This window comes from Elephantulus edwardii, unplaced genomic scaffold (assembly GCF_000299155.1).
Source record: "Elephantulus edwardii isolate Elephantulus edwardi_28Jun2011 unplaced genomic scaffold, EleEdw1.0 scaffold00006, whole genome shotgun sequence".
NCBI lineage: Eukaryota > Metazoa > Chordata > Mammalia > Macroscelidea > Macroscelididae > Elephantulus > Elephantulus edwardii.
This window is the reverse complement of record NW_006399756.1, coordinates 31,106,729-31,123,337: the sequence shown is the minus strand read 5'-3', so window position 1 is coordinate 31,123,337 and position 16,609 is coordinate 31,106,729. Positions and strand designations below refer to the sequence as shown.

Below are 16,609 nucleotides of genomic sequence, written 5' to 3'. Positions count from 1 at the left end.
GTTAAATCCTTTTCTTATTAAGAAATGAGTATGCCATTGTAGACATGGTCCTTTGGGATTTTAGGAAAAGTGGTCACTTGGTCTTTCCGTGGGAACCACATCAATTGTGAGGCATTTCAGCATCTCCATCTTATACCTGGATTCTTTACTGAGCATTGATCATGCTGCAATATCCGTGTTAGGCTCTGGACACAGAGTGGTCAACCAGCAGGACCACCCTCTGGATGCAGTGTGGTCCTGAGTGGAGACTTGGGACCTGGATTAGATGCAAAATCTGAAAAACTGGCTCACTATCCCTGGATGTATTTGCAACTGCATCCATTTTCAATAGCTTTGGTTCCTTTAATGATGGCCTAGGGCGGGGCTAGTGATTAAATGCTAGGCTACTGGCCCAAAGGTTGAGTGTTCAAAGCTACACAGAAGTGCCTCAGAAGAAAGACGTGGTAATGTGCATCTTCTAAAAGGCCACAGGTGTGAAAACCTTATATAGCACAGTTCTAAGCGAAAACATGGATTTGCCTTGAGTTGGAATTGACTTAATGGCAACTGTAGGTAGGTTTACCCCTGGAAGAGAGACTATACTGAATTGCTCCAAATACGTTGATAAATATGTCCCAGATAACAAGGTAGATAGAATGTGCCAGTGGCTTCGAGAGCAGGAACAAAGCCTTTCAGAAGCGACGGACCCAGGCACTGCGGGTTTCAGGCAAGGACTCGCTGGGGCTGCTTTTTCTCCACTTCCTTTTTCCATCTTTCTTTCTTCGGTAAGACTCTGCCTCCATGCCCCTTGTTGGGAGCCCTTTTCGGAAGGTTTGTTGGAAGGACGCGTCTCTTGAGATGGAAGTCAACCTGCAAAGGGGAAAGAAAACAGAAAAGCAGAGTCATTTTTCTACTTTGTGGAAATGACGTTGAGGGGAGTCCAGTGTGGATATGTTTCGCCATAGTTTGAGGTTTCGAGGGCAGAAGAGTGGGAGGTATTGTAGTAAAATCAAGGAGAGCTGTGGTGTTGGCTTGGTTACTATTCCCCCAAAGAGTAGTATACAATCACTGGTGCCACGTGAGGCATACTGGAGGAATGAATATTAATTTCATTTTTTTAAATAAAATTTTTATTTTATACTGGTATACTTACAAAGCTCGTATACATTGTTTTTCAGTGGATCTTTCCTATTTCCTTAACCCACACCTCCCTTCACCCATCAAACTGTGAGACCCTATGATTACACACACCTCCCCGCCCATCCTCACCCCTCTGCTCCCCCTTCCCCTTAGATCTTCATACACATTTTACTAATTATCTTTCTATAACAATGGTCTCATACAATATGTATTAGATGACAGTTCTATCTAGCACATCACGCTACCGTGCCATGTTGCTTAGGCCCTAAGAGCCCTGATTACATAGTGTGTTGTATGTTGGCCTGCTAACTGACAGGTCAGCAGTTCGATGCACCAGCTACAACTTGGGAGAAAGACAAGGTAGTCTTCGTCCATTACTATTTACAGTCTTGGACATCCGGTGGAGGGTCGTCACCGTGAGAGGAGTTGACTTGATAACAGTGAATTGTTCTTGGGTTTGAGTTTTTTAAATTATTTTTTTTTAGCTGGTGGTGGGGTGGTTGCTAAAGCCAGAGCTGTGATTGTGTCATAACAACCTGCTTTATGCTGAATTCGTGAATCATAGGTTCATGCTCAGGCAAGCCAGTAAATGTTTCAGACCTTCAGAGAAAATCCTTAATTATTTGCAAATACAGATAGTAGAGATGAAATAGATTACAAGGATAGATTCTTGAATTCTAAATGTCCCTGCATCCTTCTGAGGGATACACTGAAACTTTTTTTCTGGGTTGGCATGCAGAGCTATAGATGTTTTAGTTGCCTGGAGAGAGGGATATTCTGGGCATGGGGAAGCTGCATACACCCCACAAGTGAATAGAGAGGGAGCGGCACAGTGTCCTGACCACATTCCCCTGGGGCATGCCTGGCTTCTGGGGACTTGGAACCACATAAGCGGAAATACATTCTACAGACTTGTTACTTGCCCCTTCACACAAGTTTTCCAGCTAGTTCTCAGTAGGGGAAAAAAATCCAAGCCGATTGCACTATTTCCTTAGAATGTAAGATTTATTTTTTTTTAAAAGTGACCACATTACTAAATATTAGCAGGTATTTGAATTTGCACAGAATAGACTTCTTTTTACACTCTGGTGGCCCAGTGGTGAGAAGCTGTTCTGCAATCCCAAAGGCATGTGGTTTGAATCCACCAGCTATTCCACAGGAGAAGGATGAGCAATTTCCTCCCTTGTGATTTACTGCCTCTTAAAACCCACTGGACGGTCAGTTATGGGTCAGATCTGACTCAGTGGCACACAACAACAACAGATTTCCTTGCAGGGCAAGGCTTAGACAGTACATGCAGTTACCTCCCTGTCCCTTGCTTTTAGGGTAGGGGCAGAGCAGTAGGATAGCAATTGGGAAAGAGATAGAAGGAACAAATTGGTTAGAAAGTTGGAACCAGGCAACAGGCTTCAGGGGAATTTACTCTTTGCTTCCTGCATCTACAAGTAGAAATAATTTATAAAATGATGGAGATGAAAGTGAAAGAAGGAACTGGGGAAACTACACAGGAACTGCAGAGGAACTTCCAAAGGACTTAAATAGCTCTTTACCTTGACCTTGTGTTAAGTCAAGGAGGTAGGAAGACACCTCAGCATGAGACCCTGCTGCAACGCCATTGTGAAGGCCAGCCCCCAGAGCCTGGCCTAGGTTTGAACTGTGGCTCTTTCACTTATTTACTGGGTGACAGTGAACAAGTTCCTCCCTTGCAGTTTTATTCCTTCAGCCCCAAATGAACATATTCACATTTGCTTTACAGGATCATTGTGAAAGTGAAATAAGTAAAGGTCTCCCACAGTATCCGGAATAGTAACTATTCAATAAATACACATACTGCTGCTTCTTGCAGGGCTGGAGTCCAGTTTGGAAGTCATCTGCAGCAGATGGATTCTACAGAGGTTTGTTTGCTGGTTCTGGTGAGGAGTAGGGTGGAATGTTGACTCCCTAATGGGTGTGAGATGATTTGATTTGGCATCCTATTTAAAAACTAATTTGAAAAAAAAACAACAAACAAAAACAAAAACTAATTTTGGCCCTCAGGCCTGGTTTTAATTGTTTTTTGTCAAACATTCTTCTAAATTGTATAGCACTGGTCTATTTGCTGTACAGAGGTAACTCATGGTTTCTGTGATGCTAAACACTGTAACACTGATGTGCCAAATGCGATAATGGATACCCATGGTGAACAGTGTTTGATGGAGCTTCCCGATTAAAACAAGCTTGGAAGCTGGAGTGGCATCCACTTCTGAAATAGTTTGCCTCCAGAAACTCTATGAACGTGGGGAAACTCTATGAACGTTATATAAGTAACAGGTCTTTCATTCATAGGGTCGCTATGAGTCATCTATGACTTGACGACACTTAACAACAATAAAACCTACTTCTTGCGGTCAAGTCAGAACCAGATCTACTCATAACTGATCGACTATTGGGTCCCTGAAGCTATAAATCGTTAGGGAGGAGACTGACCATCTTTCTCCCTCGGAGCCTCTAGTGTATTCAAACACCAGAGAGGTGTGGCCTCTGGGCTAGCAGCACAACTCCCTGTGGGCTATACCACCAGCGTTCCAATAAATACAAATTGTTGTTGTGTGTTATCGTGGCGGAACTGCCTCACAGCTCACCACCTTAGCGGTTTTCAAAAGCTGTAAACGTCACAGGAGGAGACTGCTCATCCTTCTCTCGCAGAACACCTGATAGGGCTCTGCTGGCCTAGTGGTAGTGCAAATAAGTACTTAGTATACTTTGCAAAACAACCTGCTTTGATTTTTTTTTTTAACTTGGTTTCACTGTGCTAAGAAGGGAAGTGGAAAGGTCTACAGGGCTCCAGGGCAGTACTGCAAAGAATGAAGACCAAGTAAGGAGGCTCTAGGAAAGAGCTGACTTAGGGGGATCAGCTATGGAAATGTTCTTTAAGAGGACTGGCTCATTTCTCTTTCCTCATTTGAGAAATACAGGCATGACCGTCCATGATCTCAGAGATCCCCTTAGCTCTGTGACCCTAATCTGATACACCAAACCTCAAAGGGCTCAGGCTCTGAATCAGATGTTGTTGTTGTTTTTTTTACTTCTCATTTTATTCATAAGAGATGGCCATGCAGAGTTGGAGAGAACAGCTAATCTATCCTTTTTCTGCAATAAATGGTAAGCAAGGGTTTTTCTGAGTACATGGAGTTCCAGAAGGGACAGGAGAGTGCCCTCTGGTGGTAATCCTTGTTGATGGCCCAGGAGAACGGAAGGTGTATGCCTGGATAATGTCACTGAGATTGACAGGCTAACATTTGTTGAGCACTTTCTAAATGTCAGGGAGCTCTAGTGGCCTACTGGGTCAGGAATTGTGCTGCCAACACAAAGGTAGACAGTTCAAAGCCACCCGTTACTCCTTGGGAAAAAGACAGGTGATCTCACCTTGGATGATATACAGCCTCTGAAAATCCTCTGGACAATGTGACAGCTATTGAGTAAGTTCCAACTTGATATAAGTGAATGTTTGATATGCTGGTCATTGATTTCTATTTTTTTTTTAAACCCCAAGAAACAAACACACTCAAAACCCAAATACATAACTCAGTTCTGATTCATAGTGATCTACCATTGAGTTCTATGAGCTGACTATCTTCCATGGATAGGTTGAGTCCCTGGATTCTCCCGTGACTTGACCTGCTGGAGAACACGTGATCTTTTGGGTAGCAATGTGACAGAATATTTACTGTGTCACCAGAGCTTTGTGTGTCAGTCACTACTTTTTGTACACATTCTTGAACCTCTTATGAGAAAGTAGTACCATCCATTTACAGAGGAAGAAGCTAAGGATGAGAGAGATTAGATCATTTCTCTGGAATCTGTAGATAAAGTAGCTGGAGTTAGAACCAAAGACTATACTTTTAATCTCTATATTAAACAGAAGACAGAAAGCCAAGAGAATGTGTGGAAGATAAGAATAGGAGAAGAGCTGGAGAAAAAGTAGAATATGAGAGCAGTTAAATGTTTTAATAAGTCAGAAGAGAAAGTTTGGCAAAGATTAGAACTATGCAATTTAAGACTTTAAGACTTTATGGTGTTCTGAGATGGCCTAACTCACCAGTTTGGGTTTTGCAGGACCGACAGTCACAGTCACTGTCTCTGGGTCAAAGCCAGGTGCTGTGGCAGTGACAGAGTAGGTGCCAGGAAGCAATAACCGGAAGTAATCGCCATGATCACCTAAAAGTTACAAGAACACAATATAGTTTGTTAATTGGAAAGTTGCTCCACAAAGTTAATCCTTGCATAAAAATGGATTATGCAACAGTATAATAGAACTGGTTAAAATCTAAAACATTCACACTGTTGTCATGTGCCATTGAGTCAACTGTGACTCATAGCATCTCTAGAACAACAAATCAAAATCTCACCCTCTCATATGCTATTTACATACCCAACATGTTCAAACTCATTGTTGCAGTCACTGTATGTGGTGTTAAGGGTTTATTGTTCAAAACGGCTTTCCTTTTGTTCAAAGCCATTGAGCTTGACTTTGTCATGTGAATAGACAGGATTATGTGAATAAAGTGTGTTAGGCTAAACCACAAGGAGACTGGCTAGTCTTGCAACTAAATTAATCAGCTTCAGAAGCAGATTTTGAGAATCTCACCACTAGCCAAGAAGAAGCAAGAGAATACAATGTGCCCATTCAGGGCCAGAGATTCTTGTGCCAGCTACACCTACTGCCGTGGCTGCCACAGCAGCAGCAGAGAACCAGAGACCTGGCATGAGAGGGAACTGACCCTTTGCTACTCAATGGAACCAGAGCTAAGAGCATTTTGCCCAAGTTTTCTTGAAGATTGGTGAGGAGAGCTGGTAGGAAAATTGGTGGGACTAGGGGCTTTGTAACACTTGCTTAAAGCTGTGTGCTGAAGACTGAGTGAGTGTATCTGCTACCCATCTGTCTTATAACCATTTGCCTTCCCTAATATGATTTCTATGTGGTCTGTAAGCTATCACAATGGATTTCGGACCCAGTAGAGCAGTAAGATTGGTGTTGGGATGATTAGAAAGGTGTGTGGGAGTGTGGGGAACATATCTGACCTCAAAGGAACTGGTTCTGATTTGTGGATGTTGTCAGTGGGGACAGTTCCCTATTGTGGGGTTTGTAGAGGTCAGATATGGCCATCTTCACATGGCCCTTGTTCTTTTTACAGTGTGTCAATCCATCTTGCCGAGGATCTTCTTTCTCTGACCCTCCACTTTTCCCAGCCTGATGTCTTTTTCCAAGGTCTGGGCCTTACTGACAATATGCCCAATATATGTGAGACCAAGTTCACCATCTTTGCCTCTGTGGAGCACTCTAGTGGCACTTCTTCCAATACAAGTTTATTTGTTCTTTTGTCACTCCATGGTCTATTCAACCGTCTTCACCAAACCACCACCATTTAAAAGCATCTATAATTCTTTGGTCTTCCCTTTTCATTGTTGCACTTTTCACATATGAAGCAACTGAAAATACTGTGACTTGGGACAGGTACACCTTAGTCTTTCAACTAATATCATTGCTCTTTAGCACTTTGGTGACGTCCTTAACAGCAGATATGCCCTATGCAACACATCTTTTGATTTCTTAACTGCTGCTAACATAAGTGTTGATTATGGATCCAAATAAAAGGAAATCCTTGACAATTTCAGTCTTTACTCCATCTATCATGATGGAAAATTCATTAATAGGAGTATAGGCCTTAGTTCCTTAGAAGCGACATTTCATTGTACTCTGCACTGAAAGCATTTGTTCATTTTAGAGTTTATATTTTAATAACCACTCAGGTCAAGGAAAGTATGACCAGGAGAGAGAAAGGTTGAAAGAGCTAATGTTTTTGATGTCTGATGTTTGAAAGGATACTGTGAAAGAAATGGTGCCTATCTAGAGAAATAAGAATGTGAACTACTGGTGAAAGCTATAAGGAAGTAGATTTTGCTTAACAGAAGCAAAAATATACTAACAAAATGAGCTACTAAGACAAAAGAATCATAATGCCTTATGAAATGGTGTGCACTCCACAGAGACTGAATCGCAGGGGCTGCTGTCAAGCCAAGCAACTGTCCTTATACTATATTTGTAGATGGACAGACAGCCCTGGATTGGTTGGCCAGCTGTCCAGAGTCTTGTATATGAGTACTCTTATATTCTGTAAGAGGAGTGGCCTAAAACTCCAATTTTGAAAATGCTGTTTTCAATATTCCTTCCATTACCTTCAAAAATATGTGCAAGGGAGAATAAAGTCCAAACTCTTTTCTCTTTGATTATCTCCACAGCAGGGATGTAACATTTTAGATAATGACATTTACTCCTTTAGAATTGTGATATTGCCTTTCAATGTCTCTTTAAACAAACAAGTAAAATCCATTGCTGTTGTGTCAATGTAGACTCATATCAACCCTAGAGGACAGAGTAGACCTGCCCACAGAGTTTCCAACGCTAGCACCTTTATGGAAGCCGACTGTCACATCTTTCTCCTGCAAGGAGCTGGTGGTTTTGAACTTACAGTTGGCAGCTTAACCACTTATGACCAGGGATCTTCTTTACGCACATAGCAATGACTAATTGAAATATATACAAGGAAGGAATTGAGACAGACAATAATAAGAAAATCTCTCTGCCCCTTATTAAGTGTCTGTAATTTGCTTTCAAATACTTCAGCAAAAGCCAGCATGTTACATACATTGCAGAGTTTAGACTGTGCCCCAGGGGTATCATTTTCTTAATTAAGGGTTCATATCCAGGAATGATTAGCTAAGTGTTGTATCAGAAAATCTCTAGTCCAAGGGCTTCAGCTATCTTTATTACTAATCGACACTAAATGCTTTACTAAGTAGCATAATGAATGTTTGTAATGAGTGTTTCACTGATGAAAGTAGTAGTTTGTTTATAGAGCAGAAGGTGTATTGGATGGTTAGGGGTAGGTGAGATTTGCCTACGAACTTGAAATCATCAAGCCAAATATTACCACATAAATATTTCTAAGCATGCAGGCATCCTGCTCAGATTCTGTGTGAATTTGATGAAAGCTCGACTCTATGTTCTCTAAAGAGATCCCAACGCATCTCACATGAAAAGTTCATTCAAGCAAAGAGTCACAATATTTTAAATGCAGAATCTGAAACCTCGTAGTGCAACATCAAATAATCAGAATCCTCCAACCCAATGACTGGACCAAAGGATTGTCTGGGGATCAAAGTTTGGACACCATCTCTAAGTGCAGAGACTACTGGGCTTGTTAGATTCCTACACTCAGTTTGTGTACAGGTCTTTTCAGTAGATCTGCCTAATGCAGAATATCATTTGATTTCTTCTGCTTCCATGGTAAGTGTGGATTTAAATAAAATGAAATCTCTGACTTGAATATTTTTTTCTGCTTACCATGCTATCGCTTATTGGACTATTTGTGAAGATTTTTGTTTCCTTTATGTTCTATTCTGTTACGCATAAAGTTACTATAGGTTGAAAACTACTAGGTGGCACCAAACAACAGTAACATACACGAAAGCTTGGGAAATGCCTCTGAAACACTCTAAACCAAGCAACATATATTGAAAACCAACATCAGTCTTTCCTGGTGCTGGAATCTCTGGGTGGTGGAAACATTAACATAACCAAAAGGTTGGTGATTCAAGATCATCCAGGGATGTCATGGAAGAAATGGTTGGTGACCTATTTCCAAAATGTCCACCAATGATAACCCTATTGGGGGAAGAACAACTTGGAAAAAGAAGGTAAGAATGGTTGTCCAAATCAAAGAACAAAATCAGTGTTAGTGAAATGTTAACATAGAAATTGTAGACAGAGTGTTTGCTCTGTAGTGAATGTCCTTGGCAACAACAAAAATAAATTATAAGTATATAATCTTGCATTATTGGTAATAACAATCAATCTGCAAGTGCATCAATGGCAAACAGGCAAGATAAACAGACATGGGCAGGTAAATGGGACTATACCCACAATCGTACTTACAGCAGTTGTTATTTCTGTCAACTATCAACCATCAATTTCTATCAACAGTCATATTTGTACAGTTGTCAACATAGTCATGTACATAATACAGCACCAGGGGCAACTGTTATGTAAACTTCTTAATCATAAACAAACAGAAAGAGTTGCTGGTCCTACATCCTTTAGACCATAGCCTGTGGGGACAATCAAGGTCAACTGGCATAACAGTTAATTAACAAAGACAACAAATGCTTTATGTTCCACTTTGATGGGGAGCAACTGGGGTCTTAAAGGCTTACAAGCAGCCACCTAAGATGCAACTATGTCTCTCCCTGTCTAAGCAAAGAAGAGGAAGAAAAAGCTAAGACACATTTTAAACAAATAGCCCAAAAGACTCATTAAGAAAATCTGTCTCTAGCACCCTGGCACCAGAACTAAATGGTATCTGGTGATTGACTACCACTGAGCCCTCTAAAAGTTGTCATGGCAAAAGACTACACAGAGTGTGAGAAAAATATGGAAAAAAGCTAAAAAACGTTCTTAAAAGCCAGTTTACTAGTCTTATAGAGACTATGGCATCAGACTATGGCTTTTAGTCACTGTGGGAACCTGGAATAAAACTCTCCCCCAAAGTTCAACTTTCAGCCAAGCAATAGACAGGCCTATGAGGTGACCATTCACACCAAGGAGGCACTCACTCCTTAGAATAACCAACTACTTAAGGTCAAAAGAACAGTATTTGACCAAGGAGAAAGCCCAGGAGACAGGAAGGGGTAGGATAGAAGGATTAATGGAAGAGAGAATTATAGGGTAGATTGGAAAGAATGTAATTACATTGTGGGTATTGTAATTAATGTTGAAAAACAAGATGTGTATGGATGGGCAGATGCAAAACCAATTTGCTTTGTAAACTTTTACTCAAAGGAGCTCTGGTGGCCTAGTGGCAAGAAGCTGTGCTGCAATCCCAAAGGCTGGAGAAGGAGGGGCGATCTCCTCCTGTGCCAGTTGGATCCAATTCAACAGCACACAAGTAAAAAAAAAAAGCAAACAACCAACCAAACACCTTTCATTCAAATGACAACAAAAATATTATTTTTTTAAATTTTTAAAAATTTTTAAAAGATTTTCATTGTATTATTTTTACGTGTACCATCAAATCAGATCTGACTGGTACAGGAGGAAATTGCCCCCTCCTTCTCCAGCAGAGCATCTGGTGGATTTGAACCGTGTACCTCTGGGGTTGCAATGCAGCATCTTGCCACTAGGCCACCAGAGCTCCCTTCAAAAATATTCTTAAAGTAAATAAATAAAGGTGTTAAGGAAATTGACTAATTAATAAAATAATGAAAGATAACAAAGAAAATATATTCTTAATAAGGAAAAAAGACTCTTCTCTAACTCACATAGGATTATCATGTCTACTCAAAGGCCACTGGTTTTCAATTTTTCCTAGTGTTCGTCTTTCAGGGTTATTTGCTTCAGAAGCAAGAGATGTTTCATTTAATCTGGGTTATTTGACACAACCTCTTAATTTGCTGCTCCCATTTTTGTTACCCTTCCTTCCTCCAAACCTCCTATCCCCAATGTTCTTGATGTTCCTGCTAGTCTCTATGGCTTACAAATTGGCCCTCCTGATTTTCCTGCTGAGAAGGAAGGAGTGAATTCCTACCTGAAGTGACATCGTGCTTAATCCCATCGACAGAAATGACAGCCCCTGCCAGATTGTTATAATTCTCATCACGCACCATTCCTTTGATACCCTGGTGAACCTGCAGGGGAAAGTTTATAATGTTGAGTTATGAAGATATAATAATTGTGTAGTGTTTTAGAGTCTTCAAAGCCCTTTCCTATGCATTTCCATATTTATCTTCAAAAATATTATGGTATTATCTCTGTCACTGGTCTCTCTAGTTCTTGGTCCCCACCCCATAATGTCATAGCTATACTGTGGCCAGAGTGGTCCTGATAAAGACCCAAATCAAGTCGTGTCAATCTGTGCTCAAAACCAGCTCCCTCAGAGCAAAAGCTAAAGTACCTGTGATGGTCTAGAAAGCTCACGTCCCTTGTTAGCTCTCTGATGGCCTCTCCAGTTACCTTTTCCCTGGTTAGATGTCATTGAGTTGTCCCTCAGCTCATGGCGACACCTGCACCATAGGATCAGAGCACTGTGGTCCCTAGGGTTTTCACTGATTTTTCTTTCAGAAGCAGATTTTCAGTCTTCCTTCCTAATCTGCTTCCATCTGGAAGTTTCTTTTAAACTTGTTCAGGATTATAACAATACACAGCCCTCCACTGACAGGTGGTAGACTGGTCAGCAGCAAGCCCAGGTCTCCCAGTTGCCCTCTCCCTCTCCCTTATCCAGCCATTCTCATCTCCTGGCCTTGTGTTTGCTATTGTGTCCTTTGCTGGGAACACTTGTCTCCTAGATAGCTGCAAGATTCACTCCTTCACCTTCTCAGTAAAACCTTCTTCACAACATTTCTCAACCAACATGCTATGAGTTGTGCTCAACTTGATGGCACCTAATCACAATAACAACAACATGCTATCAGATTTATTATTTTGTTTATATTCTATCTCTTCACTGGAATATGAGTTCTGGATGGGTAGATAGGTTTGTTTGTATTTCATAGCATATAGTACATTGCTTGTGTACCGTGACTGTAGTTCCACAAATATTTGTCAAATGAATGAATGTCGTTGGTAGTCACAGCCCAAGTCCACTGAATTGAATCAGTGCAAATGTCAGACCTGAGCCACACAAATACCTTCCCTGGTACTTTGAAAACTGTTCATTTTGATAACCATGAAAGTTAAAAGGTGAGGTATCTACCTCTTCCAAGAATTGGATTAGGGCCTCACGGTTAGCCAGCCATTCACGCTGCAACTCTTCTTTTGGAGGGAACTTCTTGCAGCTTAATTCCAATGTGATCTCAAAGCAATTGGTGTGGAGATAGTTAAAGTCTTGCATTCCTAGGGGAAAGTGGCAGATCTCAATATATCTGAATAGCTAACATTCCCACATCATTTCCCACAACATCTCACCTCATCTCCAAGCCACATCACCTCCCACTATAGTTTATCTCTCTATCTCTTTATTTATTCATTCATTCATTATTTATTTATCTATTTATTTTTTGTGGTTTCTCTCTTGATCTCTATTTCTTTTTCTCCCCTACAAAACTTTTTCTGGTCCACATGCCTTTCTCCATTTCCATTGTTCTCTTTTCAAAAACACCTACTTTATTATCTCCATCCCCTATATCTCTTCCATTTCATGACTTAAATTCACTTCTTGTCTTTTACCCTCAAGGGTTGGGGTTTTTTAAATTAGTTGTTAATTAGTACAAAGCAGATTGGACTAAGATATCCTTCAGTTCTGGGAAGTTAAAGGTAAATAAATGCCTTGCTTTTGTATCGCTCTTCCTACTCAACAACATAACACTAATCTGAAAGTGGTTATTTCATATCGTGAAAGCACAGAAGACAGCTGTATTTATCCACAACCAAATGCTGGCTTGCTCCGATCCTCTGTATTCATAGTGCTTATTGTTGTGTATGTTTCTGATTATTTGAAGGAAGTTTTTACCCAATTGATCTGGGTTAAGAACTATCCATTTAATCCATTTTTATCTGGTCTTTAAGTTGTTGAATACTAGTGGTTCTTCCAGAAACGATGGGAAAGTTGGAGACCACTGTGGCCTGTTATATTGGTCCTCAAATCTTAGGATGCATTGGAAGAATCCCCCAGAAGACTTGTTAAAACACAGATTGTAAGGCCTTACCTCTAGTTTCTGATTCAAGAGGTCTGTGGTGGAGTCTGAGAGTTTGAATTTTTAATGAGTTCCCACATGATGTTGATGATGCTGATCTCTGTTCTGTTCTATCATTGTACTAAAAAACCCTCAAACTGATTGCTGTCAGCCCTGTAACTGTCTCATAGCTGACCCTCCAGCAGGTTTTCAGAGGCTATAAGTGAAATCACCTTTCTCCTAAGCAGCAGCTGGTGGATTTGAACTGCCTGCCTTTGGGTTGGCAGTGCAACTCCTTACCTACTAAGCCACCAGAACTCCATGCTTTATCACTGTTGCTATATGAAATAAAATCTATTACTGTAGCCTCATTTAATTTAGAGCAGTGACTCTCAATGGAGACTGGGTCATGCTTGCCCAGAGAGTTTTATCACCCACTTCCTAAACAACATGCCTCCAGGAACTCTATGAACTTTGATAAATGTCGATAAGGTAGAGGGCCTTCAGGCCTTTTGTTCACAGGGTCACTAAGAGTCGTGCTGGACTGGAGAGCAATCAGCAACAACAAGGTTTCTATGAGTCAGAGATGATGCAATGACACTTGACAACAACAAGGCCATGAGGGTGAAAGAAAAAGAACAAATGTAATCTGGAAATATATATTTGATATTATAGTTTAAATGGCGAGAGGGAATTTATTGATTTTCTAATACAAATTAAAGAAAGTAAGTTCAACCAAACTGTCCCTGGTGTTCAAGTAAGTTTTAAGCACCTCTTACTGTATGGAATTTATGGTAACACCACCTTTCTTCCTCCCTACTCTACACTAAATCAATATGGTCATCAATGTGTGGCCAGATCAGATTTGAGACGATAAGGAAAGATACTTAAAGATGGTTCTTAAAGGCAGGAATTTTAATCCATTTGACAGTGGGCTGACACACACAGAGAAACCAGAGCGGACTCAACTTTGTTAAATGCCAGAATGATAAGCAGAAAGGGGAGAGTACAGATCCAAGCACTGACGTAGGAGACCAGAAGTGAGCGCTTTCAGGAAGCTGGTGTGGGAGCCTGAGTGAGTTCCAGGACCGTGGAACCTGCTACACGTATAAAGTCATGAGCTACCATCTTGGAGGTGGCACCACTGTTCCCAACTCGGTTTCTCAAGAAATTCCGTTGCTATGCAGTAGGTGTGTTGCTTTTGTTTTCCAGGAAGGAGATTACATTTCTAGCAGGGCATCAACATGTAATTTTTTTTCCTGTTCTGATGACCATTCTAGTAAACTTAGGTTTTACAAATTTTGAGTTCATTTTACTTTGCTTCATCAGCCATGACAGAATCAGGAAGAATGAGTAAAAACCCCACCCAAAAGATCTGCTTTAGCATCTTCCCTGTCCCTGATTCCCTGGGGAAGGCTCATAAACAGAGATTCTATCTACACCATCATGGATGGTGAAGGTTCACAGAAGGGGGAGAGCAGCGCTTGCCAGGGGTCTCTGCTCTTCCAAATTACATTGTCCATGGCCAGCATCCACAGTAAATGCCTGCTTGTGGACAGATGAGTGACAGGCAAGTTAAGGAGAACTGGCTGTGCCCAAGCCAGCTCTTCAGTTCCTCAATTGGCATATAAGATATGCTACTAAATTTTTAAAAATGAAAAGTCACAAAATGGGCATATCTGAACACATTCCAAGCATTGTTTTATTTCATTTGACATCAAACATAAGTATTGTTCTTCTTCATGCGAATATGCAGAAACCTAAGCCCAGAAAGATTAAGTAACTGGTTTGTAGTCACATAAATGGGCAAGCTGGGTTTCAGCCTGTGATCTAACCCCAGAGCTCACGCTTTTAACCATTGGCTATATAGTTTCCCTCCTGTGCCCGAATTTACTGTGCAAACAACTAGTTTCAGAGGCCCAATAGGTGTCCCAAACTAGACAGCTGTACTCCATATGGTTTTCAATGACTCTGATCTTTCAAAAGTGGATTGCCAGGACTTTCTTCCAAGGCAGCTCTGGGTGGATTGGAATCACCAGCCTTTTGTTTAAGTGCCTAACCATTTACCATTCTCTGGGATTCCATTAAAGTGATACCATATACCAACCTGAGACGCCTCCCTTTTTAGATCTCTGTTGCATGCAGTGACAAGATGGATTGACTTAGTGACTGGGATAATGGAGTGTGCCAGAGATGAAGAGGTTGGCTCTGGATAGGGCTCAGAGCAGTTGTACATAGGGTCGGTATGAGTCAAAAGAGACTTAACGGCACCTAACAACAACAGCAATATTGAATATAAAATTTTATAATATTCCTACTTACCGCCTAAGAAAACAAATCATTTAATAGAAAGTATGAACATTTCTCAACTTCAGCTTGCAATATACCCTAGACCTTTCTTACCTTTGCTGAGTGAATACCAGGAAGCCCCATTGGTGATGCCATCTGGAAAATAATCTCCACAGTTCCAACCTTGGTACATCCATCCATGTGCGTAAGAGTAGACTTTGGCCAACTATAGGAAAATCCAGCAGTAACTCACCTTGAGTATTCCCAACTTCTATGGCAATGCTCAAATTTCAAATGAGAGCAAAGATAAGAATCCCATCAGGTAAAAGTAAAGGATTATTTATTTGAACGAAAGAAAGAAATGGAGAAATAGAGTGTGAGTTTATGTAAGTATAGTTGACAAAAATTAAGAAATCTAGATCTTTTCTCCTACCATTCTGACTTTAAGTTTCTTAATGCACAAAATGAAGAGTAAGACTACAAATCCAAACACTAGTTAATGTCAAGTCAATTCTAACTCATGGCAACCTCATATTGGCAAGCCCATGGCAACCTCAAAACAGAACTGTACATCACAAGATTTTTCATGATTCTGATCTTGCAGAAGTAAATCACTAGGCTTTTCTTTTGAGGTCGATTTGAACCATCAACCTTTTAGTATCCCAGTGCTTAAGCATTTGTTTCACCCTGGAATCTATTTGAATTATTATTTATAGCTTTTAATAGAATATTTTTTTTTTCATTATAAATGCATCTCAGCCAGGTTACTATAACATTCCCAGCCTAGACTCAAGGCCATCTCAAGAACAGATTTGATACACTTAACACTAATGATCAAAGACCAAAGTTGGTGGATGACAACAAAGACATTATTTATGAAGAAATCAAAAGGTCATTAAAGAGACAGGAAAAAAGAAAATACAAACATGGATGTCAAGGAGTCTCTACATCTCTCCCTAGAATGGAGAGAAGCTAAATTGAAATGAATAAATGATGAAATAATAGAGTTGAACAGAAAATTCTAAAGGGCAGCTCAAGAAGACAAAGCAAAATGTTATGATTAATTGTGCCAAGACCTGGAGTTAGGAAATCAAAAGGGAAGAACAAACACACTTCCCATTTCTAAACCTGAAAGAGTTGCAATATTAAAAGATTCTATGGGCACAACATTGAATTATGCAGGAAAGAATACATAGAGTAAAAATTTTAAAAAGGAATATACAGTCACTGTACCAAAAAGTATTAGTTGACAGTGAACCTTTTCAGGATGTAGCAGATCAAGAACCAGTGGTATTGTCTATGACCATACCACCCTGAACATGCCCGATCTTGTCTGATCTCGTAAGCTAAGCAGGGCTAAGCTTGGTTGGTATTTGGATGAGAGACTACCTGGGAATACCAAGTGCTTAGGCGTTAAAAAAAAAAACACCAAAAAAAAAAAACTAATGATGCCAGAGGAAGAAGTCCAAGCTTCACTGAAAGCACTGGAAAAACC

The 16,609-nt window shown here is 40.5% G+C and overlaps 1 protein-coding gene across 1 annotated transcript in view; it reads right to left on the bottom strand.

Moving 5' to 3' along the window:
* Positions 1–702: 702 nt before the first annotated feature.
* The window catches only part of CPN1 (carboxypeptidase N, polypeptide 1), a 31,667-nt gene continuing 15,760 nt past the window's right edge, over positions 703–16,609 (bottom strand). Inside the window, exons 5-9 of the mRNA XM_006880195.1 lie at positions 15,229–15,340; positions 11,907–12,046; positions 10,743–10,842; positions 5,198–5,316; positions 703–849 (exon numbers count right to left, since the gene is read on the bottom strand). Coding sequence (XP_006880257.1) covers positions 703–849; positions 5,198–5,316; positions 10,743–10,842; positions 11,907–12,046; positions 15,229–15,340 — 618 coding nt within the window. The remainder of the gene's footprint in view (positions 850–5,197; positions 5,317–10,742; positions 10,843–11,906; positions 12,047–15,228; positions 15,341–16,609) is intronic.